Below are 27,830 nucleotides of genomic sequence, written 5' to 3'. Positions count from 1 at the left end.
ATCCTCCTCACTTTCTTCTGCGGACATTTCTTGCACCTCAGACACAACTGTTTGTTCACCAGCTTCCAGCAGCATGGCAGCATTGTTGTCTGCATTAACAAACTCCTCAAAACTAACTTCCAAGGTCAGTAATGTCCTGTAGACATTCATTTTGTCATGTGGTGTGGTATTGTTGACACCGTCTGACTCACCAACATGATTAGCTTCTTTATGTTTCCAGGCCTTACTTTTAAATGAAATAATTTCCACTTTTGGTTGTTAAACATTATTGCGATTGTAATTTCGACTTATTGTCATTTTCATGCATTGTGGTATGTTGTAACCCACTCAGTTATACAAAGCTGTGCCTTGCTGTGTAATAACAGTTGCATGTGGCATTGTTAATTTATCAGCTGTTCCATATACCATATATGTTATAAAGCTGGTAAAATAATGTTATAAACCCTAAAGTTTAATTTGCATGTTGTAGGCGCGGTAACTGTAAAGCTTTGTCAACTCATTGCAGCTTTTGGCAAAATTGGTGGTTTTTTTTTTTTTTTTTTTTTTTTTTTTTTTTTTTTTTTTTTTTTTTTTTTTTAAAAAAAAATCAGGGTTGTTCATTTATGGTAATATGCAGTCAAATCGCCAACAGTTTTCCATTTTCACGTACACCAGAGCCTTTACACCAAACATATATAGATTTATCTTGATCCACCTTTACATTTCCTGGGTACTCGTCACAAAAGGCATTGTAGAATAATAATAGTAAGTACCAATGTCCTTACTAAAAACTTCACCAGCTTTGAAAGTACAATAAGCAATGACGGCCACTGAAGAAGGAAAATTTTTTAGCCCCGCATCACGGGAGATGTACAGCTCTGGATTGCACTACGCAATCAAGTTGTGACTCACACTGATATTGCCAAAAGCTGGGAAGCGATTCTTGATGTTGTAGTTCTCAGGGGCACTCTGGGATGCTGTGTGTGAAAGCATCCTTGTGCATCTCCAAGTTGCGTCTTGATTGTGTAGCGCATGTCAGAACTGTGTGTCTCCCATTGTGTGGGGCTGAAGTCAGAAGTTGTGGTTTTGATACGGAGCAAGTCTATAGAAGTGTGACCATTTCTGGTCATGCTGCCAGTCTGAATCGGGTTGCTGCAGAGGCATCTGCTTTGAATGACTCACAATATAAGTGGTATTTGGAATAATAATGATAAATGTAGTCATGGTAATTGATGGCTTGCTCTTGCCATTTCTCACTATAGAAGCATTGAGGCTATTGGTGGCATTGAAAGTTTCAGTAACAGTAATGTCATTGCCTACCATGCATTCAATGTTGGTGAAGGTGTGGTAAGTGGATCACAAAAATTTTCACAACGCTGCATGCAACCTCTCTTACTAACAGCATGGGACAGATTTACATGAGAGTCATGTCATTAGTCATAGCAACTATTTTTGTCTCAAATCTGGTAATGATGTTAAAAAATTTTGAAATATGCAAATGGAAGGTTAGTTAATATGTAAACATTACACATTGGGAGATGGATGGATACACACAGCCATAAAGATATAGCACGAGAAAAAAGACACAAAAAAGGTTTGTCGTTGCAAATGTGTTTTACTGTCAATTCAAACTGTACGCAATAAATCATTACATACTACACGTATTCCATGTTATTAGGCGTCTCCTCAAGAATCCACAGTAACATGACACGACAGTAGATGGCAGTCTTTTTCTAGGACAGTGATGTGGGAAGAGAGACCACAGTGTGAGCTGAGCAGACATTAGGATGGTTGTTACCCGACTTGAACATGCTCTTGTATAAAGATTGCAGTCCACTGTCGAAGGAATGTGCGAAGGTACCATTAGGAACTTTTGGAAGCAGTGGGAAACGCTGATCTACTGTACTGAGCGGTTGCTCGGTGGGTAGGTGCATTCAGATGTGGCGGAACTGTAATGGTCGACATTCGCTAATCCGAGCTGCCTGTCAGTGCGTGTATGGACTGTGCTCATACCCAGCTCACCCAATGCTTGGAGAATGATAGAAGATGGATGCTTCAGGAATTATGGTAGCATACTGATATCGAGAAGATCACAATATACTGGATTTTATGCGACGAGCTACAATTACGTAAAGTTGCTGCAAAGTGGGTTCCTCATGCACTAATTGAAGTGGAAAAATGAACTTGCCGTCTGCATCTAGCGCATTACAAGGAGGAAGAGGGAGACAATTTGCCTGTAAGAATCATTGCCTATGAGCCAGAATTGAAGTGTCAGCCCACAGAACTGCATCATCCAGGTCACCCAGACGGGCAGAAATTCTTTCACAATCCCTCTCCTATCAAGTTAATGTCATTATAAGCCTATGACATTAGGGGAGTGATTTTGTCCAATTCGTCCCACATAGACAAACTGTTATTGCACTGTGTTACTGTCACACTTTCCTGCAACGACACCTACGATGGGCTATTTAGGAGATACATCCTAAACATCTATGCGCTGCATTAATTCTTCAGGACAATGCGAGAACCCATACGGCAGCGTGTCTGCGGAATCTGCTCACCTGATGGGTTTTGGAAGTACTGGAACATCCACCATATTTGCCATACTTATCACCTTGCATTACGACTTCATACCAAAATTGAAAGATCAGTAGTGTGGGATACACTTTCAAACACATGAAGACATTTCCACAGCAGTGACGCACATGCTCCAACAATTTGCTGAAGCTGAAGCAGCATCGGAAGTGTGTGATGGATTCATTCGGAAACTATTTCGAGGGACATCTTAAAATGTCACAGGTCCGTGTTTGTGTCCTGTACTATTGTGTACTGTTGCAATCGACAGTAAAACATGTTTGCAACAACAAACTTTTTTATTTAATTTTTTTGTTGTTTTTCTCTTGCTATATCTTTACGACAGTGCGTGTTCTTCCACCTTCTTTGCATATGAGCTAACCTTACATTTGCATGTTTCAGAATTTTTTAATGCGTCACCATTTTTGAGACAAAAAAATTGTTGCCATGATTTTTGCAATAACCCTCTTATTATTGAGTGGGTTACAATATCTCGCAATGCTTGAAAATGGCAACGTGTCAACATTGCAGTCACAGTAAAGACTGTTTTGACAAGAAAAAATGGAAATGATTTCATTTAAAAATTTCACAACGGTTGTGGACCCAGATATCATAAACTTTTACTAAAACAGTTTGGTTTGTGTTGTGATGACAAATATTCCCAGGATACAGCTGTGGCTTTTATTGCATCGAGCACACTTTAAGTTGGAGTTTCCATTTCAGTTTCCATCTCCATTTCAGTAAAGCAAATTGCAGCTTTCTCAGTTCACTTGTGATAAGACTTCCTCAAGAGGGCAATAATTCTTTGATCAAAGGCTTAGAACAACATAGTTTCTTGGACTTACTGATCACAAAGGGCTGGTTTTTATCTCTGCTGTCTGAATTACTTACAAATACAACAGTTGCACCTTGTTTACTGCGTGCTCCACCATGGCACTTGTCGCCTTTTATGTGAAGTTACAGCTTTGGAAAAGATTGTAAGAAAAAGTCCAGATTCGTCCATATTGTAAACGACACAATTTATACATTCCTCTCACGTGGTCAGATTCATTCAACAAGTTGTTTGTTTCTTCTTTATCAACTTTGCTTCACCACGAATGACTAATGAGGAAACTGAGTTTCTCTTTTGTCACCTGTACAGCAAACCAGCAGAATGGTGCAAATCGGGGATCTCAGAATTTTTTGCAATCTCGTTTGCTTTTGATGAGCTACAGATCCACTTATTGTACTTACCACTGTGAAGTTGTTTAAATTTGTACATGGAACCCAATGCAGCAGCTTCTTCTTCTTCTTCTTCTGCTTTTACGGACTCATTGGACCACTTCAGTCAATCATTTCTGGTCTTCTTCTTTGGTATTTTCCCCTTCCGAGTGGCCCAGTATCTCTTCATTCGTTCCGATGCTTTTCGTCGTTCCTTATCTGTAAATACCCTTTTCATTGTATGTCGTTTGTCAATTTTTGGTTTAAATCTTATTTCTGTGTCCCTCAACTTCTTTAAATTTGGCGTTTTGTTCTGCAAATCATCCAGAGTTATTTCCAGTTCTTCCATATCCTCTCTTATTTCCTTAAGCCATCCTCCTTGTTGTTTCAAATTCCAGAGTTTCTCAATAATTTTCCTTGATAATCTGGTTTCTGGTGTCCTCAGAATGTGACCACAAAAAGAGATCCTTTTCTTTCGTATAGTATCAGTGATGGGCTCCAGTTCTCTGTATACCACTTCATTTGGAACTATCCGCCATTGCCCAGCTTTTTGATGTTTCTTATTTATGCATGTTCTACCAATTCTTCTCTCTACTTTTAAAATTTTGTCAATTCTGTTTTTCTGGGTGACTTTAAAAAGAGTTTCACTTCCGTATGTAACCTCTGGTTGAACCACCGTCTTGTAATGTTTTAATTTTGTTTTAATTGATAGACATTTTTTATTGTACGTAGACCATGTTAGTTTTTGAGCTTTTATCATTTTATTAGTTCTTGCTCGCCATGCAGGTTTCTCGTCCAATTTGTGTGTTATAATTTCACCCAGGTATTTAAATTGTTTCACTATTTTAATTTCCCTATTGTTCACTGTGATGTGATCTATTACAAGTGGATCCGTTACCATTATTTCAGTCTTTTCAAATGATATCTGGAGTCCTAATTTTTGTGCTATATTTTGTAAGCTTGTTATTTGCTTCGTGGCTTCCTGAATATTATTAGCTAGTAATGCTAGGTCATCAGCAAATCCCAAGCAATTTAGGTTTATTTTATCTTTCTTTGTTCCAATTTTAATATTCATAGGATTTTCCTTGTACCATTCTCTCATTACATATTCAAGAGCACAATTGAATAGCAATGGTGATAAACAATCTCCCTGTCTCAACCCTGTTTTAATCGTAAATGGTTCAGATATTTCTCCTCTAAATTTTACTTTGGATTTGGTGTTTGTTAAGGTTAACTGTATCATTTTTATTAATTTGGGATGAAGTCCAAAATTCCTTAATATTTTCATCATTGAAGATCTATGGATGCAATCATACGCCTTTTTGAAATCTACAAAGGTTATGACTAGTTGTTTTTGCCTTCTTTTGTAGACATCCATAACTAACTTCAAGGTGATTATCTGTTCTGGGCAGCTTCTCCAGGATCTAAATCCTCCTTGATATTCTCTCAGTTCCAGTTCTAATTGATCTTTACAGCGGTTGTATAGTATTCTTGACATGATCTTATACGTGCAGTCCAAAAGGGAAATTCCTCTATAGTTGTCTGGATTTGATTTTTCTCCTTTCTTATGTAATGGATGTATTATAGCAGTAGTCCAATTTTCTGGTAATTTCTCTTCATTCCAGATTTTTACTATGCATTGGTGTAATGCTATCTTTACTGGTTCTGCTGCATATTTCCAAAGTTCAGCAAACGTTTGATCTTCTCCACTTGCTTTGTAGTTTTTGAGTTCTTTCAAAGCTCTGTAGACCTCATTAATTGTAGGTGGATTTATATTTTCTGCTGGTGTTTTAATTGGGGTTTCTGTGTTTATCTGAAGAAGTTCTGGGGGATCTTCACAATTTAGTAACTTGTTAAATGTTTCTGCTAGAATTTCTGTATTTTTACTATTGCTATGGGCTAGGTTATTATCTTTATCTTTTAACATTAATGTTGGAGGATCATATCTTTGTAATTGTCTGCCAAATATTTTGTAATAGTCTCTTGAGTTTGTTTTTTCACTATTTGTTTCTATCATTCGAAGTATATCTTTTTGGTACTGATGTTTAACTCTCCTTATTATTTTTTGTGTTGTCTTCCTTTGTTTTGTGAGTTCCAAATATGATTTTTCTGTTTTTTCATTTTGATGCCTTAACCAGGCTTGGTGTCGATCCAACACTGCTTCATCACATTCATCGTTCCACCACTGGTGTTTTTTCCTTGGGTTTATAGGGGCAACTTGTTCAGCTATTTGTTTCAATTTGGGAATTATTTCTTCTAGATCATCTGTTATTTTTATATCCCTGGTTTGTGCTTCATAATCCTCATTTTGTATCAGTTTATGAGGGTCATAGGTTCTCTTCTTCTTCTGGTGGGATTTTTTCTTTGCTAATGGGGTTAATTTAATTTTAATTTTTATCATGTAATGATCTGATCCGGTATCTGTCCCTCTCAGTACTTTCACATTGTAAATTTCCTTGTGGTAATTCTTATCCATGCAGACATGGTCCAGTTGCCATTCTCCTTTTTTCCAGTCTGGATGTTTCCAAGTTTTTAGTTTACTTGGTCTTCTCTTAAAATACGTCGACTTTGAGATCATGTCATGGTTTCTGCAAAATTCCACTAGTCTTATGCCATTTTTGTTTGTTCTTCTTTGTGCTGTCCATTTCCCTATTATGTCTCTATATCTCTTTTCCCTTCCTAACTGGGCATTGAAGTCTCCAATTAAAATTTTGATGTGATTTTTATTAATGTTATTCGTCGTTTGATCAAAGAGCTCCCAAAATTTTTCTACCTCTTCTCTGTGTTCTTTTTTATTATTTTTATCATTTGTCGGGGCATGGGCACTTATTATTGTGTACATTTTATTTGCAGCTTTTAGAGTTAATGTTGAGAGCCTGGGAGATTGTGCTTTAAATTCTATTATGGACTCTATTATTTTCAGATTCACCACGAATCCTGTTCCAAATTGTGGACACTGTTTCATGACTCTTTTCCCTGCTATTCCCTTATAAATCCTATATCCTTGTGATTCTGTCGGCTCCTGATCAGTATTTCTCATTTCTTGAAGTCCGGTTATGAGAATCCCCTTGCGATCCATTTCATCCGTCAGAATTTTGAGTTTGCCTGGTTGTATGAGGGAATTTATATTGTGTGTCGCAATGTAGTTTATTTTCCTGTCTTGAGTTTTGGTCGTCTGTCCGTTTTGGGTATTTTCAGATGCTCCGACTCATCCAACTTATCTTTCAGGTGACTGCCCACCGTATCCGAGTGCAGTCTTCCTTGGTTATTGCCAAGCGGTGGATTATTCCTTGAAAGATTTCCTTCCATGTTTGACTTTCAAAGGTAGTCAACCTTGTATGGAGCAAGCTCCGAGTTACAACTACGGTTGTTAGCCGTAGAGGTTGTTTAGTGTTTGGTCCGCGAGAGCTATTTTATTTCGCTCAAGTCCGCCGGTAAACCAGTGAGGACCCCCTATCCGCCACCTGGGACGCGCCACGTCGGAGTATCACCTCTCCGCCTGCTACGACACCGTAGTAGCAGCATTAACATATTTTTGACAATATTTAAATGTGAATACTGTAGATTTGGGAAGTCCATACGTTTCTTACTTTTCAGCAATTTTGCTTTTCTGCAATACGCAACAGTCTAAATCATCTAGGATTTTTAGTTTTATTACTTCCTATTGGTCATATCTTCCTTCTTTCTCTTTGCAACTTAAAATTACTTGTGCTAGCTCACTTTTAAAGAATAGAAAAGTATACGTTAACAAAGAGTTGTGTTTGTTGATTGAAACTTGTTGGTCACACTGTTAGTGTTGCAATTGTTGTCATCCTTGATAACGATTGTCGCACAATGATACTCATGCACTACTAGAACAACAACAAAAGGAAAACAGAGATGGGTTAAAAATAAATAAATAAATAGTAATGACACAGCAGACTAAAAAACAGTCCTTAATTCGTGGTAACTGAAATACGTGTTACAGATAAAACTTCCTATAAGATCTTGTACATCACAGCTGGGATCTAAATTTTGTCCTTGTTAACTGTGCATTTACGTTAAATGATGTCATATAAGAGGGTTTATTATAATTTGCAGCTGAGATAATCAAATTGTGGTGGATGGTATAGATTACTTGATACATAATTATCAATTTCAAACCCTAAGAATTTGTAAAATCTTACATTGATAAGTGAGGATGATGCTATTGACTATTTCTAATTCATGGTCACATATCTGTGCACCATTGTTCTGTATGATGTACAAAACCCTTTAATGATTGATTGTGCAGTGGTGACCTAAGATGAAGATGTTATGTGTAACTGCCTCTTGCTTCTTGGGACGAATGAGTTCTTTGCTGATTCTGGGTTTCTAAATTTCTCAACAGTTATGCATTATGAAGTGTTTACGGCTTAAGTTATGGGTTGTATCTTAGTCAACAATGTCACGGATGGTCTGTCTCCCTGGTGCTCTGTTCGATAACTTTTACCATGATTATTTTCTTATGATCGCCTTCTCATAGTTTCTTGATGCTGTGGAACTGTTGTGCAGTGCCTCTCATTGTAGCGTGTGACATTTTCTTCATCTGTGGCGTGTCGAGGACTGTAAGGATACTCACAATAATGACAACTAGCTACAAAATTATGTAATCACTTTTAACAAACTCTTTTTCTCTCATGAAACAATTACATTGTCATATATACAGATTGCTATTCAACTATTTTAATGTAGCCAAACTTATGATAAAAGCTCTCAGAATGTTATCACAGAAGTAAGGGACAAATTATACGACATCGTTTGTTTGTTTCAGAACATAGCCATTGTCGCCAGCACCTTGTATTCTGTGCTTTCCAAGACACCTCCAAGTCATGACACCAAAGTATAAACAACGCTTCCATCACAGGTCGAGACACTTGATCGCCATCGTGCCTTGATGCTCTGTGCTCGTGCTTCTCTTCTCACATTTGTAGATAGATTAAACAAATGCACACATAGTGGGAAGTTCTTTCCGTAATACTTATCGGTTTAATAGGAAGAAGAGAATCCTGCAGTTACATAACAATAATACGTTACACTACAGTTACATCCATTTACACTATCCTTTAAACCTTTGATCAACACATAACTACAGAAGTTGCCAATAACAAGCCATCTCCATTAGCACCTTGCCCTTGTCAGAGAGGAATGTAAGCCCCCGACTCTGTGCTCAATATCATCAAGATAATATTTAGGAACGACCTTAAAAAGCAGATTAGTTTTATGAGAACGGTGAATAATTATAAAGATAATTTTACAATCAGAATGGTGAATAACTATAAAGGTAATTTAGCAGACCTATTTTGAGTGCAACAAAATAATGAACAATTATACAGTCTTCTCTGTTCTAATTTATGAAGTTAGGATACGTGTGTCTACATTTTTTCAGCATGAATATGTGATGGATGCATCTGAATTTTCAGATAACTCAAAGCACAAGTCATCAGAACCAGCCACTTCTCGTGCAGTAGAAGATGAATGCATTACACTAAGTGATGATGATGAAACAGATGGAGGTAAGTTAGCGTATATGTCATCAACATTCTCTCTCTCTCTCTCTCTCTCTCTCTCTCTCACTGGCAATAGTTATAGTTAAGTTGTGTAATGACATTTGGTTGAACTGTAGAGTACAAGAGTAAGACTCTTTTTGTCAATATGATATAATGTCTCTGTATTAACACATCTTGAGCAGTTTTAACTGAAAATGAAGATAAATCTGAAGCCATGTTGTGTGGAATGTATGAAATTACAGGAGAATAATAGGAAAGAGAGTAACCCAGACTCTGAATACATGTTGTTGATGAGCTGATAAAATACATTCCTTCATTTACTTATATAGGAAATAATGAATCAAAGTTAAACATAGCAGAGAAGTAGTAAAATTTCCATAGTTAACATTACTGTTAATAAAGAGAAGATTACTTTCATATTTAAAATTAAAATCAGGCGAGTTTTCTTGAGAGCGTACATTGGATTGGTGCACAAGTTCGTAGCATTTTCCCATAAGTTTAATAAACAGAACAGATACACATAACAGAAACTTTAGTCATCAGTAATATATTCTCCTTCACTATTTGCAACAGTGTGCCAATGCCAAGGTAACTTTTTGATACCACAACTGTTGAAGTCACATGGTTTTCAGGCAAAGAACTCATTGAGCCATGTTTGGAGTGCACTTTCATATGGAAAGGAAGTGCCATGATGGTTGTTTGATAGAGAGTAGAAAAGGTAAAAATCTGAGGGTGCAAGATCAGGTCAATAAGGTTGTGCGGAACAACTTACAAACCTAACTGCTGTATAGTGTTTTGTGTCAGACTAGCAGAATGCGAGCAGGTGTCATCGTGCTGTCTTCCTGGATGTTATTCGTGGATTGCGTCTGGGACACATCTCAGTTGTCGACAGTAAATGTCAGCAGTGATGGTTACACCTCAGGGAAGCAATTTGTAGTGTGCCATACCATTGCTGTTCAACCAGACGCATATCGTCATCCTTTGTGCATGTGTGAGGGTCTTTGCTAGGGGAGTTGCTGTTGCTTTGTTTGGGCTCAACCACGCATTTATTTTACTTACGTTAGCAAAAAGACACCATTTCTCATCACCAGTGTAATGATACGTGATAGGAATGGTTGGTATTGTTCATGAGTCAATTGATGATGAGCAAGCAGAGATGCACACATGGCTTATTTTTGTGATTTTGGTTTGGAGCATGTGGTACCCCTACACCCGATTATTGAACCTTCACCATTGCATACAAATGTAGCACAATGGGCGAGTGATCACAGTTCATCACATTTGCCATTTCTCGAGTACACTGATGTGGATCATTGTGGATCAGTGCATTTAAACAATCTTCATCAAGCCTTTTAGGTTTCCTGAACATGGAAGACTCGCTATAGTCAAAATGAACCTCCTCAAAATGAGAGAACCATTTTTGTGCCATGCTCTGTCCAATTGGCTCTATACACAGTGCACATGTTTTTGACACCTTTGCTGCTATCAGCCCTCTATTGAACTCGAACAGAAGTGTTAAGATATGTAAATTGATATTGACAGTTTTTTTGCTTACGCCTTTGTGCTATAAGTACTCTGTGGTTATTGTGTGTTCTGGGGTGTGTAGTTGTTATGTGTGTACTGATTAATTAATAAAATGTTGTTTTGGAAAGCTGTCTTGTGTATATTAAAAAATGCGCAATAAAAGACACAGATGTGAAAGTAAGGTTTAATAAATGTTAAAAGCCAAGTCGTGCATGGAAATCCAGAGCCTGTACGGAAGTTACGCGTGTGCTGATCATTCATATTTTGCTGATTGATCATCGTGCCTGCAGACTGCTGATATTCTTTTCTCTCACTCAAAGTTAAAAATGAGTGGTACAGCCTCAACTGGACTTCCAGTGCTTGAAAAGTTGATTGGTCATGAAAATTACTCAACGTGAAAATTTGCCATGAAGGCTTATTTGATCCATGATGAACTGCAGGATATTGTTGAAAACCCTCCTTCGAAACCAGCGCACTACGATTCATTAAAGAAGAGGGACAAAAAGACACATTGCTGGATTATACTTTTTGTCGACAAGATGAATTATTCCCATATAAGGGACACACAGACACCAGCAGAAGCCTAGACTGCCTTGGAAGAGGCATTTGAAGACTCAGGACTCACACACAGAGTGGGCTTGCTTAGATCATTAATCACTACCAAATTAGATAAATGCGACTACTGCGATCGAATAAGGACGACCCCGTTTAAGTTAAATGAAATGAAGTTTGCCATGAGAGAAGAGTGGATGGGAACTTTGCTCCTGGTTGGATTACCTGATCATTATCAGCCTATGATCATGGCTCTTGAAAGCAATGGCACATGTATCATGGGAAATTCTATTAAAGTGAAACTGTTACAAGACATCAAACATGAAGACACAAATGGAAATGAAGAATCTGCTCTATATACAAATAAAAAAGAACCCTACAAAGCATATTATTAAATGCTACAAATGCAATAAACTGAATCATATTGCTAAATATTGTTCTGGCAAGGAAGAAAAGGGAGGAAGCTTGTCAAAAAATAATAATAACGGATATGTATTTAGGAAACAGGCACAACAAAAGAGAGCTTTTCTTGCTGTTGATGGTAAACAGTCTCATGGAAAGGATATGTGGTATTTAGATTCCTGTGCCTTGACGCACATAACTAATGATTAAAAAAAAAAAAGTTCATAATGTCAAGCCATGTAACAGTTCGGTGAGCAAGGGAAATGATGGCTTAGTAACAGAGACTACTGGAATTGTTGATCTGACCATCTATACTAGTGATAGAACAGTAGAAGTAGAAGCATCTGACATCATTCATACCCCAAACTCAGCTGTAAATTTGCTCTCAGTTAGTAAAATTGCAAGCAGAGGGCATAAAGTGACTTTTTTTAAAAAAAAGAAAACGAGAGAGGAGAAGAAGAAGAAGAAGAAGAAGTGGATTCATCTATGATGCAGAAGGTGAACTAATTGCCAAAGCATTGCCTAAAAATGGCATTTATTGTTTAAATACAAGTGACATGAAACAGTGCTACTATACAAAAGATAGTGGATTCTTATGGCATCACAGGCTAGGACAAATGAATCGCAAAAGTATGCTGAAGTTGTCAAAGGTTGCAGCAGGACTAAATGTAGATACTGTGGTTAAGGATCCCTGTGAGTTGTGCATAATGGGAAAACAGTCACGTCTTCCATTCAAAAGTTGCAGGAGGTATTCTAAACAGGTCTTAGACTTAGTACATTCTGATTTGTGTGGGCAAATGGAAATAGCGTTTGTTGGTGGAAATCAATATTTCTCACTTTATTGATGATTTTTCAAGATTCAAGTTTGTTTATTTCTTGAAGAAAAAATCAAAGTTAACACAGGTATTTAAAATATTCAAAGCTATGGTGGAAAAGCAGACAGGCGGAAATATCAAGAAGTTGCGGCCTGACAATGGAAAGGAGTATGTCAGTGATGAACTAAAAGGATTTCTGGCTTCTGAGGGTATCATCCACCAGCTTACAGTATGTTACAGTCCACAGCAAAATGGTGTTGCTGACAGAGCTAATAGAACATTGGGTGAAAAGGCTCATACTGTGATGTTCGATGCTAACTTACCAAGGGAGTATTGGGCTTTAGCTATCTCTGCATCTGCATACCCATCAAATCGTTCACCACTCACCACTCTGAGATAAGACGCCATATGAACTTCGTAATAGGAGAAAACTCTATTTATCTCATCAGAGAATTTTTGGCTGCAGTGCAATGGTTCACATTCCAAAACCCCATCACAAAAAGTGAGGTAAGAAGTCACAGAAGTTGATGTTTGTAGGCCACCTTCAGGCAACCAAAAGCAATTGATTCATTAATAGGGAGACTGCCCAGATAATTGTCAGCAGGGATGTAAAATTCCTGGAGGATGGGAAATTTCCAAGTTCGAAGACACAGGAACCTAAGACCATAAATGCCTTAGGATTGGAATAAGAAGCAGCTCTTCAGGACATCAGTACTTCACAAATTGAAGAAGAAGTTAAATCAGAAGAAAATGATAGTGAATGCTTTTGTGGCTTTGACAGTGATTCAATAGATACTGAAGCTCAAGACAGGGGCCATGAGAATCAAAACGTAGCTCAAAGGTTAAACAGAGAACAAAATCCAAGACATTACCTGATCATGTTACTATTTGGAAGAAGGACTTCCAAGTGAAGATGTTTGATGTCAAAGAAGCTTTGGAAGGGGCAAATAATGAAGAATGGAAAAAAAGCAATGAAAACAGAATTCTCATCTCTAGTTAGTACATCTACATCATACTGCGCAAGCTACCTAATGGTGTGTGGCAGAGGGTACTTTCGGTACCACTATTTGATCCCTACAAACCTGTTCCACTCACGAATAGTGTGTGGGAAGAATGATTGTTGGTAAGCCTCTGTATTGGCTCTACACTTGAAGAAGTAGAGCCACCCAGGGGACAAAAACCACTCAAGACTAAGTAGATATTAAAAATAAAACCTTGGACTAGCAGCACACCAGAAACATCCAGTGATAAAAGGATGTGCTGAAGTTCAAGGTGTTGATTATCAGGAAACGTTTGCACCAGTGGTCAAGCATGCATCCATTAGATATCTCTTGTCTATGGCAGCTCAGGAGAACCCAAAGATCGACCATGTTGATATTACTACTGATTATCTCTATGGAGACCTAAATGAAGAAATTTGTCATTCCACCAGACAATTTTGCAACTTCTGGAGAAGTATGGAGGCTGAAGAAAGCTGTTTAAGGCTGGTAGGACTTGGAATAAAAAAACTGATGATGTATTAAGAAGACTGAAATTGAGCGGATCAAACACTGATCCATGTATCTATTTATGCCTTATGTCTGAGGTAGATCCAAGCATTGTCATAAAGCCATTTTTAGTGTATTGTGGTAATAATGGAGCCATTCAGTTAGCCAAGAATCTAGTGACAAACTCGAGATCAAAGCATATAGATATAAAGTAGCATTTCATAAGAAGGCATGTTGAGTCAGGTGTTACTAATGTTGAACAACTGCCTTCTGAAGAAGTGTTAGCCAGTGCCTTCACAAAACCAGTTAACAAATCCAGACATGAAACAAGTAAAAGAAATTGTGACCTTGTGAAATACGTGAAGGAGTGACTGTACATTTAAACTTCATACTGTCTGTCAGTGTCAATTTAAAGGGACATGTTAAGTTATGTAAATTGATATTGACAGTTTTTTTTTGCATACTTGGTAGTTATTATGTGTTCCGAGGTGTGTAGTTATTCCAGAATGAGATTTTCACTCTGCAGCGGAGTGTGCGCTGATATGAAACTTCCTGGCAGATTAAAACTGTGAGACCAACCGAGACTCGAACTCGGGACCTTTGCCTTTCGCGGGCAAGTGCTCTACCATCTGAGCTACCGAAGCACAACTCACGCCCGGTACCCACAGATTTACTTCTGCCAGTACCTCGTCTTCTTCCAAGCTTTACAGAAGCTCTTCTGCGAACCTTGCAGAACTAGTACTCCTGAAAGAAAGGATACGAGGTACTGGCAGAAGTAAAGCTGTGGGTACTGGGCGTGAGTCGTGCTTCGGTAGCTCAGATGGTAGAGCACTTGCCCGCGAAAGGCAAAGGTCCCGAGTTCGAGTCTCGGTCGGTCACACAGTTTTAATCTGCCAGGAAGTTTTGTTTGTAGTTATCGTTACACATGTACTGATTAATCAATAAAACATTGTTTCGGAAAGCTTTCGCATGTAGGCATTCCATTTTCTAGTCTCCACAATTCCAAATGGCAAAATGGTAATATGTAAACTCAAATAGCAACAGTGAAATACAAATAAAAGATGACAATTGATAAATAAACTCATAGCAAATGGAATACAAATGTACAAAACCAAAACGCTGTGAACTTGATGCACCAAACTAATATTTGTGGTGTGGGCAAAATCTAGCTAAGAAACCTTTATCTTGGAACAAAGTGAGAAAAAACACAGTTCCTTTGAGATGTGATAAAGGCACATCCTGAAAAGAAAATGAATTGGTAAGATCACAAATGACAGTATCCTCAGATGAGCAGATACGAAGAGAATTGAAGAAGTTGGCAGAAGAAAGTGCTTACCCCCAAGAGCATATTTTGAGTTGCTGCATGTTACATGTTTGGCAAAATTCAAAGGTAGAAACATAAATACAATGAGACAATACAAATTAAATAGAACACAGCTCATTCTAGTGATACCAGTGATACATATAGGAAAATCTGTTAATGACATGTTATGGATTCGAAAAGACTCAGATTATTTGTTATCTGTTGAAATATGATGAACTTCTCAGTCTAGTAATGAAGGCAATGGAAGAGAACTATAAAAAGACCATGGTTGTTGATGCACCTGAATCAAATTGCACTGAAGAGCCAAAGAAACTGGTAAACCTATCTAATATTGTGTATGACCCCCATGAGCACACAGAAGTGCCGCAGCACGACACGGCATGGACTCGACTAATGTCTGAAGTAGTGCTGGAGTGAATTGATACCATGAATCCTGCAAGGCTGTCCATAAATCCGTTAGTATGAGGGAGTGGCGATTTTTTTCTGAACGGCACGTTGCATGGCATCCCAGATATGCTCAATAATGTTTATGTCTGGGGAATTTGGTGGCCAGCGGAAGTGTTTAAACTCAGAAGAGTGTTCCTGGAGCCACTCTGTAGCAATTCTAAATGTGTGGGGTCTCACATTGTCCTGCTGGAATTGTGCAAGTCCATCGGAATGCGCAATGGACATCAGTGGATACAGGTAATCGGACAGGATGCTTATGTATGTGTAACCTGTCAGAGTCGTATCTAGATGTATCGGAGGTCCCATATCACTTCAACTGCTCACGCCTCACACCATTACAGAGCCTCCACCAGCTTGAATAGTTCCCTGTTGACGTGCAGGGTTCATGGGTCCATGAAATTGTCTCCATACCTGTACACGTCCATTCACTCAATACAATTTGAAGTGAAACTCATCTATCTGACCAGGCAACATGTTTCCAATCATCAACAGTCCAATGTCTGTGTTGACGGGCCCAAGCAAGAGGTAAAGTTTTGTGTCAAGCAGTCATCAAAAGTACACAAGTGGGCCTTCAGCTACGAAAGTCCATATTGATGTTTTGTTGCATGGTTCGCACGCTGACACTTCTTGATGGCTCAGCATTGAAATCTGCAGCAATTTGTGGAAGCGTTGCACTTCTGTCACGTTGAACGATTCTCTTCAGTCATTGTTGGTTTTGTTTATCCAGGATCTTTTTCTGGCCGCAGTGGTGTCAGAGATTTGAAGTTTTACTGGATTCCTGATATTCACGGTACACTCATGAGATGGTCGTACAGGAAAATCTCAACTTCATCACTACCTCAGAGATAGTGTGTCCCATCGCTCGTCAGCCGACAACAACACACGTTCAAATTCACTTAAATCGTGATAACCTACAATAACTGCGCCAGACACTTGTTGTCTTATGTAGGCGTTGCCAACTGCCGCGCCGTATTCTAACTGTATACATATCTCTGTATTTGAATATGCATGTCTATACCAGTTTCTTTGGCACTGCAGTGTATAAAAGACATTGGATGTAAGACCTACACAGAACTGAAGAGCAAGGAGAGTGATGGAGTGGAGATCACTGCCAATCAATAGGTAGAGAGAACACGGAATATAGGGAGGAGCATCACATACAGATAATTATTCACTCATTCAATTTTATATGTTTATGTAGTTACGTTTAAGTGGTCAACGGAAATTAAATATGAATGTAGGACTAATAACAATGTTGCATGGTTGGATAAATACAATTATCACTACAAATAAATATTGCATATTGCCTGCACTGCATTGGTGGGGGAGGGGGGGGGGGGGTCACGCACATATGCTGGTTTCGTGGTATTGCATTGTGACTGTTTCTAGGAGAAAGTCAGTTATTCTGTATGTTTCTTTATTGTGGGACATGCAGCCTGTTATGTCACAGTAGGACATTACTTAAAGGCGACATACGTCCATCTACATTATCAGGACATCTACTGATGAAGGCAATAAAGCCGAAATAAGTTTATATACTAAAATAAATGTCGAGCAGCATTCTGTCTTCCAATTCTCTGCGTATTTTGTATGTAATGGGAAACATTCTAAATTGTCAGAGGACACCAACTATTAGTTTCTAGCAGTATACTGTATCAATTCAGATACTTTCTGTGCAACAACTTAAATTCGAGCTTTTGTTAGTTGAAGTCTTCCATATAATTGCTAAGGAAATCTCTTGAACCATATTTATAAACAAGCTATTACTAACAAAACATCTATATCCATGTCAACACAGGCTGTTGCTGGTTGTTGGCTTTTTACTGAACATTGAACATGACAATGAAAAAAGCATTTATCAAGATACAAGTTTGAAGACCTACTTAAAACTACATTTTGCATTCCTCTGGCACTGTCAAATTACATTGGTGCCCTAGTTTGTTTTTGAGATAAATCTATGCCAGAGTTTCCATGAAATTAATAAGAGCTTCCATGAAATTATTAATTACCAACTTAAAGCCATGAATTTTTCCTCTGCTGTGAAGTTGTACATTGTCTTCTACAGGTCCTTGAAGTGCAAAATCCATCTCTGGAATGGGCAACTAAAATCAAAACTCGGAACATTATACTCCAGAATTTAAAAGCAGCTGCCTGGGATGCATTGAAAGGAACTGCCTGGGATGCCCTTGCAACAGTCCTCAGATCATCAACTTCAGCTCTTTCATACTCAGTCGCATAGTGCTGCTATTCCACCCAACTAAATGTTGCTCACACTACATTAAGTGACACTCGGCCCGATCAATGTGCCTCATCACAGAGTGTATTTGTTTCACGAACACACTGGCTACTGGTTGTTAGTAACATTACACCACCATCCATATTAAGACCACAGTCATTGCTGAATGTGTGGGCAAGAATAAAAAACAACCTAGAATTACCAGTTTCTACAGAAATTTCATTACCAGAGCCCCCGTGACAGGTCTAGAAAACTATCATACCACACAGTAATCAGCCTGCAGGACAGGCATTTCAGCATAAAGAAGCCTGGAACCATCAATGGCAAGAGCAGACTGCATTGTTGTGTCACCAACTATGTAAAACCACATGGGAGCAATCAGCAGGTTTTCATATGCCACAACAATACTGATGACTACTGATTTAGATCAGAACTGACGGGGGCAGATGAGGACCATTGCTGCACCATTGGCGATGGATGTTCTCAGTGTGACTGTGGCAAAGAGCATGTAACATCTGAATGTTACCTCAGAACACTTAGAGGGACAGTGGAAGATCTTCAAAATTTGTCTGCAGTATGTTCTTACAAGGGAACCTCCCCATCGCACCCCCCTCAGATTTAGTTATAAGTTGGCACAGTGGAAAAGGCCTTGAAAAACTGAACACAGATCAATCGAGAAAACAGGAAGAAGTTGTGTGGCACTATGAAAAAAAATAAGCAAAATATACAAACTGAGCAGTCCATGCGCAAGATAGGCAACATCAAGGAAAGTGTGACCTCAGGAGCGCTGTAGTCCCATGGTTAGTGTGAGCAGCTGCAGAACGAGAGGTCCTTGGTTCAAGTCTTCCCTCGAGTGAAAAGTTTAATTTATTTTATTTAATTTATGATTATCATATCCACAAGAAAACCTAAATCGGGCAAGGTAGAAGAATCTTTTTACCCATTCGCCAAGTGTACAAGTTAGGCGGGTCGACAACATATTCCTGTCATGTGACGCACCTGCCGTCACCAGTGTCGTATAGAATATATCAGACATGTGTTTCTGTGGAGGAATTGGTTGACATATGACCTTGCGATCAAATGTTTTCGGTTCCCATTGGAGAGGCATGTCCTTTCATCTACTAATCGCATGGTTTTGCGGTGCGGTCGCAAAACACAGACACTAAACTTATTACAGTGAACAGAGACGTCAATGAACGAACGGACAGATCATAACTTTGCGAAAATAAAGAAAGTAAACTTTTCACTCGAGGGAAGACTTGAACCAAGGACCTCTTGTTCCGCAGCTGCTCACGCTAACCATGGGACCACGGCGCTCCTGAGCTCACACTTCCCTTGATGTTGCCTATCTTGCGCATGGACTACTCCGTTTGTATATTTTGCTTATTTTCTTCATAGTTCCACACAACTTCTTCCTGTTTTCTCGATTGATCTGTGTTCAGTTTTTCAAGGCCTATCCACTGTGCCAACTTATAACTAAATCTGAGGGGGGTGCGATGGGGAGGTTCCCTTGTTAGAGCTACAAACCCATTCTGAACTTAAGATCGTGTGCTGTGTAGAAATGATTATATCTGTTGTAATGGTTGTCTAGTATTTTCTCCTGTCATCGTAAATAAATAAATAAATTTAACTTTGAACATATTTAAAAAAATGCTGACAACATTTCAGTGAATTTCTAAGTTTGAAATCTGTTAAGTTTATGACAAGTGTGTGCCTGGCTTGAAGTGTACATTATTTTTCTGTGACAGATAGATGATTATTAAATGATGATATAACAGCAACATTGTATCTATAAATCCTTCAAATTACAGTTCGCCTGCCATCCAGTTTCACTCCAGGTGTGAACGTCTCTGATGCTGAAAAGAAGTCAAAATACAAGTCAGTAAGGGAACTCTTTGGTAAAGAAGAGTACTGTTACATTATGGATGCTAAGAATGCTGGAAACATAGGCCGCTATCTAAATGTAGGTATAACTTTTACTGTACATTTAAACAGTCAGTCAGATTGTTATGTAAAATAAGGTAATACTGGCAGTAGTGAATAGGTATTCTATGAATAATTTATGAAGTTCAGATATTGTGAGAATCACATTTTATAGTGTTACCAACATTTATGCTTGGAATGTAGCTACAAGTCTTTGTTCCTACAGAAGCTAATAGGAAAAGAAGAAAGCAAGAGATTTGTAGGAGCTTGAGGGAGATAGCAAAAAAGTAGTAATTACATTTCTGGAGCATGTGGTAAGATATAAGTAGTACACAGGATGAGGCATCAAATACATCCAGAATAAGTAATTACATGGAGGCGCAGTTCGCACAAAGATGTGGTGGATGATATAGCAAATTTTCTGATGTATGCTAATAATTTTTAGTGTTTATAATTGCCAAATTATGATGACAAACTAATTTTAAAAAATACATATGCTTCCTGTTGCATTGGAAAGAGTGTTTGGAGATAATTTCAGTGGCATAACATTTGAAACTGGTCGAGTTAGTAGCAAGTGAACTTGAATACAGTTTGTTCATTTACCTGTGCGCTTGTAGCCCATTGGTCTGTGCTCTGCTGTGTAAAAATCAGGCAACTTGCTTGTGAAGCTGTTGAGACTTTTGTAATTTATATGAGAGTCAAAAAAGTGGATACAATTTTTATTTATGGTAAATGTACCAAACTGTTGTAGCAACAGTGTGAATGTATGCTGAAACGTATCTTGATGATAAATAAAATGTGCATACAAGAAAGGAGAGCAACTAATGTGAGAAATGCAAGGAACATTTTAGCAGTGGTAATACACAATGCCATTGAGCAGTTTCAGTGTGTAGGTGGAATCAGCTAAAAGAGTATTTCAGCCTTTCCATTTTTTGATCCATCAACAGCTTGATGCCAGTGGCTTTCAAAATCAATTACAGTTCTCTGGATGATGTCAGTAAAAGCTGCAAAATGATTCAGCATGCCTGTGTGCAAGATTTTTATTTACAGATCATTTACAAATCATGAGCAGATCAATACTCGTAATATGTGCTTTATCTCCCACAGGGATGTGCTTGATAAGAAATAATAAGACACAAGTAAAGAAAAACAAGGGTTTATTATGATCACAATAGAGAGATTTAATAACAATGAAAAACTCTTCTCAGTAGAAAAGTAATAGAACTTCTCAAGCACTAACAGGCATTTGCCTAAAACACACAGTAAATAAACGTAGTGGGATGTGAAGATTATGCCATTGATAACCCCTAACGATGGAGGTTGAGTGTTTGGTGTAGTTTTCAAACAGGTACACCTCGGGATATTGCTCGAAAGTCGTAGTTCCCACTGTGGTGGTTTGCGACCAGTCTGTGACTGATGGGATGCTAAGATTCGGCGCATGAGTTGGACCAGAGCTCGAGTGGAGCAAACTGCCAACGTGTTAGTTTGCGCCGCCCTATATAGCTAGGGTGTGGAAGAATTATGCCGATACAGTTCCACACATGCCACACTGAGAAGGGAATAGGGTCCTGGCGCGAAGGACATCTGATGGCACTTGTCCTGCCATCCGTCAACGTATTGTGATCAATGCAGTTTGGGGAGGCAACATCTTGTACGTATGCAAATCCATGATGCTTCATTGTCTGAGGGGTTCCTGATCCCTTTAAGCAAATGGCGGGTACATGGCATCATGCACTACTAGTCGGTTGAAAATCCAACTGGAGGGAAATGGATAACAAATAACTTTGGCCTATCAAAAATCACATAATTGGCTCCAAAGAGCAACAGATATCAACATTCCCTAACAGATACACAGTTGCAGTTGGGAGACCACACGCAATCCATATGGTACCAACATGATGGATTTCTTATCCATTCTGCAAAGATAATTACAGACATTCTTAACAGATTATTTAGCAATTGTTGGTTCGGTCATTCAGGAAATTGTGAAATTATTATTAAAACTTTGTATAATTATGTAGGGTGTACTCATCCAACTGCTTTTTATCTCCTGCTGCCACAAGCACTGTGTTCCTTCATGTCCACTGTAACTTGGTTTTTACACCAAGAACGACCAATACAAACATTATGTTTCAGAACCTTTATTCTATATCATGTCATAATTATTTTGTTACTTTGACAAAACTCAAAAATACTGACATGCTTGCAACAATGACATACATCTTACTTAAGCAATTACATGTTTCTTGCACAACATCTCATAAGACACTGCTGTCCAATGCCAACATGGCTGCCCCTTTATATATAAATCTGAACAATCCTCGGTATTGTTACAAAGGGGTTTTTAATAAAATTACAATTAAAACTGTTGCCTCAAAATTAATGACATATTTCAACAGTTGCATGGGCTCTTATAGACCATATACATATATCAATGTTCAAGCATTTAACATTTTGGGCGTGCGTAAATACTCATAGTATGAAATATTAACATTACTTTTACTATTTTTATATAATATGTATGTTAGATCAGTACTTAGCCATATCTGTAACTTTTCCTTTAGGAGTGGTCGGTTTCCTGACCGATTAAAGTACTCAGTGGTGAAGCCACTTTATAAAAAGGGAGACAGGGATAATGTTGACAATTATAGACCTATTTCTATGCCATCGGTGTTTGCTAAAGTTATCGAGAGGGTTGTATATACAAGGTTACTGCAGCATTTAAATTCACATAATTTGCTTTCAAATGTACAATTTGGTTTTAGAAATGGCTTAACAACTGAAAATGCTATAGTCTCTTTTCTCTGTGAGGTTTTGGACGGATTAAATAAAAGGTTGCGAACGTTAGGTGTTTTCTTTGATTTAACGAAGGCTTTTGACTGTGTTGACCACAAAATATTACTGCAGAAGTTGGAACATTATGGAGTAAGGGGAGTAACTTACAATTGGTTCGCCTCCTACTTTAAGAACAGAAAGCAGAAAGTAATCCTCCGCAATATTGAGAGTGGTAATGATGTTCAGTCCCAATGGGGCACTGTTAAGTGGGGCGTTAAGGGTCGGTGCTGGGGCCACTGCTGTTCCTTATTTATGTAAATGATATGCCTTCTAGTATTACAGGTGATTCAAAAATATTTCTGTTTGCTGATGACACCACCTTGGTAGTGAAGGATCTTGTGTGTAATATTGAAACATTATCAAATAATGTAGTTCATGATATAAGTTCGTGGCTTGTGGAAAATAATTTGATGCTAAATCACAGTAAGACTCAGTTTTTACAGTTTCTAACCCACAATTCAACAAGAACTGACATTTTAATCAGACAGAATGGGCATGTTATAAGCGAGACAGAACAGTTCAAGTTCCTAGGTGTACGGATAGATAGTAAGCTGTTGTGGAAAGCCCATGTTCAGGATCTTGTTCAGAAACTAAATGCCGCTTTATTTACCATTAGAACAGTATCTGAAATAAGTGACATTTCAACACGAAAAGTAGTATACTTCGCATATTTTCATACGCTTATGTCATATGGTATTATTTTTTGGGGTAATTCTTCTGATACAAAAAGGGTATTTTTGGCTCAAAAACGGGCTGTTCGAGCTATGTATGGTGTAAGTTCGAAAACCTCTTGTCGACCCCTATTCAATAGTCTGGGAATTTTGACATTGCCCTCACAGTATGTATTTTCTTTAATGTCGTTTGTTGTTAGCAATATTAGCTTATTCCCAAGAGTTAGCAGCTTTCACTCAGTTAATACTAGGCAGAAATCAAATCTGCATGTGGAATGCACTTCCTTGACTCTTGTGCAGAAAGGAGTGCAGTATTCTGCTGCATCCATTTTCAATACGCTACCACAAGAACTCAAAAATCTTAGCAGTAGCCCAAACACTTTTAAGTCTAAACTGAAGAGTTTCCTCATGGCTCACTCCTTCTATTCTGTCGAGGAGCTCCTGGAAGAGATAAAAAATTAAGCAAATTCCAGTGTTACATTCTTGATTTTCTTTATTTAAACTAACGACTTGTCGCCTGAATATGTTTCTTATATTTCATTTTATCTGTTTCTACAATCGTGTTATAATTTCATGTATTGACTCGTTCCATGACCATGGAGACTTCTCCTAAATGTGGTCCCACGGAACAATAAATAAATAAATAAATAAATAAATAAATAAATATATGGTTCGGAAAGTCTTCCTACCATTGTGTATGTTTCCAAGTCTCCCATTGAATGTGGCAAAATAGGTCTTTTATTTATTATTGACAGAACACCTAAAGAACTGCCTGTGTTTACATGCCACTTATAACATTTTCACTAATTACATTTTAATTTTCTACTCAATTTTTATTCTCTCTGTTGGTTTTTCGTTTGAATACTGCACACTTTAATTTAGATACTGTTTTAGCACAAATCAATCTGTTTCAAAGAAATGACTTTGACCACTGTACTCGATCATTTGTTCCAGACCTCCCCTAATTACATTAATCCTAAATATTCCTACCAATTACAGGACTTACATACTTCAATACAATTACAATGTAGTAAACAGTTTCATTGTAACAATTTTATAAGTTCACCTATATCACTACCTTTTGTTTGCATCAGTGATTCCTGTTTATTTCAAATTGTTTTCGAAAAATATGTGTTTTAAATGGGTTTCAATGGACTCTTACGTCTCAACAATCCCCAAAAGGATTTGTGCAACTAAAAGATGAACAAAACTTTTTCTGATAGATCCACGTAACAGTAATCATTTTACAATCAGTTGGATGGATTAGCACTTTATGTATGATATAGGATCAGATTTCTGCTTAATCTCCGAAATGAAGTGTACACATACATCACAGTGAACTTTAAACCATGTTTTCAGTTAAGTATCTAAGATAAAATATTGATTAATAGCACAAAGAAAGAACAAGTTAATTCACAAGATTGTCTGTAGCTTTTATTTCAGCATTAATTTATAGGTAAATCTATTTCAGTCAGAAAAATTATCTAATGGAGGTTAGCTGAATTGGTCTTGTTTCTGAATAATTATGTCACTCATTAGAGCGTCCAGGTTCTCCTGAGTGCAATGGAGAGACTGGTGTATATAACTCTTTCTCAGTACTGTTGATGCATTGTGGAACAAGCGTTAGTATCGGATACTACAATACTCAAAATCCATATTAAATTGTACTTGGAAACCTCCTATTGTAGACATGTGCACCAAGTTGTTCTTAGTAATGCACAGCATTAGACCATAATATACCAAAGTGTTCAGTCTCCTCCATGTGTAATGAGGAACACTGAACTGAAGCTCAATGTGGTTCTCTGCTCATTGGAAGTTCTTTGTTGCAAAACCTGGAATGCGGTTCATATTCCACTCTTTATGGCCATCATATTTTATGCAATTAATTGTTTTGAACAGAGTTATTCAATTCAGCAAAATTCCAGCTGATCATATTTAAACATTTCCTGTCTTACTTCTCATTTTGCAGTTTTGACTTGTTCTTTGATAACATATCACTAAAAATATATTCTTATTAACTACATGAAGAGACCTTTGGAGAAAAGAGAACCACTTGTATGAATATCAAGAGATCAGATGGAAACCCAGTTCTAAGCAAAGAAGGGAAAGCAGAAAGGTGGAAGGAGTATATAGATGGTCTATACAAGAGCAATGTACTTGAGGACAATATTATGGAAATGGAAGAGGATGTAGATGAAGATGAAATGGGAGATACGATACTGCGTGAAGAGTTTGACAGAGCACTGAAAGACCTGAGTCGAAACAAGGCCCCGGGAGTAGCACTACTGATGGCCTTGGGAGAGCCAGTCCTAACAAAACTCTACCATCTGATGAGCAAGATGTATGAGACAGGCGAAATACCCTCAGACTTCAAGAAGAATATAATAATTCCAATCCGAAAGAAAGCAGGTGTTGACAGACGTGAAAATTACTAAACTATCAGTTTAATAAGTCACAGCTGCAAAATACTAACGCGAATTCCTTACAGACAAATGGAAAAACTAGTAGAAGCCGACCTCGGGGAAGATCAGTTTGGATTCCGTAGAAATATTGGAACACGTGAGGCAATACTGACCTTACGGCTTATCTTAGAAGAAAGATTAAGGAAAGGCAAACCTATGTTTCTAGCATTTGTAGACTTAGAGAAAGCTTTTGACGATGTTGACTCAAATACTGTCTTTCAAATTCTAAAGGTGGCAGGGGTAAAATACAGGGAGCGAAAGGCTATTTACAATTTGTACAGAAACCAGATGGCAGTTATGAGAGTTGAGTGACATGAAAGTGAAGCAGTGGATGGGAAGGGAGTGAGACAGGGTTGTAGCCTCTCCCCGATGTTATTCAATCTGTATATTGAGCAAGCAGTAAAGGAAACAAAAGAAAAATTCGGAGTATGTATTAAAATCCATGGAGAAGAAATAAAAACTTTGAGGTTCGCCAATGACATTGTAATTCTATCAGATACAGCAAAGGACTTGGAAGAGCAGTTGAACGGAATGGACCGTGTCTTGAAAAGAGGGTATAAGATGAACATCAACAAAAGAAACGAGGATAATGGAATGTAGTTGAATTAAGTCGGATGATGCTGAGGGAATTAGATTAGGAAATGAGACACCTAAAGTAGTAAAGGAGATTTGCTGTTTGGGGAGCAAAATAACTGATGGTGGCCGAAGTAGAGAGGATATAAAATGTAGACTGGCAATGGCAAGGAAAGCATTTCTGAAGAAGAGAAATTTGTTAACATCGAGTATAGATTTAAGTGTCATGAAGTCGTTTCTGAAAGTATTTGTATGGAGTGTAGCCATGTATGGAAGTGAAACATGGACGATACATAGTTTCGACAAGAAGAGAATAGAAGCTTTCGAAATGTGGTGCTACAGAAGATTCTGAAGATTAGATGGGTAGACCACATAACTAATGAGGAAGTATTGAATAGAATTGGGGAGAAGAGGAGTATGTGGCACAACTTGACAAAAAGAAGGGACCGCTTAGTAGGACATGTTCTGAGGCATCAAGGGATCACAAATTTAGCATTGGAGGGCAGCGTGGAGGGTAAAAATCGTAGAGGGAGACCAAGAGATGAATACACTAAGCAGATTCAGAAGGATGTGGATTGCAGTAAGTACTGGGAGGTGAAGAAGCTTGCACAGGATAGGGTAGCATGGAGAGCTGCATCAAACCAGTCCCAGGACTGAAGACCACAACAACAACAACAACAACATGAAGTAAAATTGTAATTAGTACAAAATTCTCAAGTGCTGTTGGTCGAGGTCCAATGACTGTTAGCAGAATATGGAATCGATGGGTTCAGGGGGGTAATATGGAACGCCGTGCTGGATCCCAACGGCCTCGTATCGCTAGCAGTCAAGATGACAGGCATCTTATATGCATGGCTATAACGGATCGTGCAGCCTCGTCTCGATCCCCGAGTCTACAGATGTGGACATTTGCAAGACATCAACCATCTGCAGGAACAGTTCGATGACGTTTGCAGCAGCATGGACTATCAGCTCGGAGACCATGGCTGCGGTTACCCTTGACACTGCACCACAGACAGGAGCACCTGCGATGGTGTACTCAACAACGAACCTGGGTGCACGAATGGCAAAACGTCATGTTTTCGGATGAATCCAGGTTCTGTTTACAGCATCATGATGGTCGCATCCGTGTTTGGCAACATTGTGGTGAACGCACATTGGAAGCTTGTATTCATCATCGCCATACTGGCATATCACCCGGTGTGATGGAATGGGGTGCCATTGGTTACACGTCTCGGTCACCTCTTGGTCGCACTGACGGCACTTTGAACAGTGGACGTTACATTTCAGATATGTTA

At 38.3% G+C, this 27,830-nt stretch overlaps 1 protein-coding gene across 1 annotated transcript in view; it reads left to right on the top strand.

Annotated features, from left to right (window-relative positions):
- The window catches only part of LOC124625777 (histone-lysine N-methyltransferase SETDB1-like), a 284,740-nt gene that overhangs the window by 243,286 nt on the left and 13,624 nt on the right, over positions 1 to 27,830 (top strand). The window contains exons 22-23 of the mRNA XM_047149218.1: positions 9,195 to 9,287; positions 19,880 to 20,031. Of these exons, the coding sequence (XP_047005174.1) occupies positions 9,195 to 9,287; positions 19,880 to 20,031 (245 nt within the window). The remainder of the gene's footprint in view (positions 1 to 9,194; positions 9,288 to 19,879; positions 20,032 to 27,830) is intronic.

The sequence above is a fragment of the Schistocerca americana genome, chromosome 8, assembly GCF_021461395.2.
Source record: "Schistocerca americana isolate TAMUIC-IGC-003095 chromosome 8, iqSchAmer2.1, whole genome shotgun sequence".
NCBI classification, from domain to species: Eukaryota; Metazoa; Arthropoda; class Insecta; order Orthoptera; family Acrididae; genus Schistocerca; species Schistocerca americana.
The sequence above is the reverse complement of the archived record's forward strand: the minus strand, read 5'-3'. Positions and strand labels throughout refer to the sequence as shown.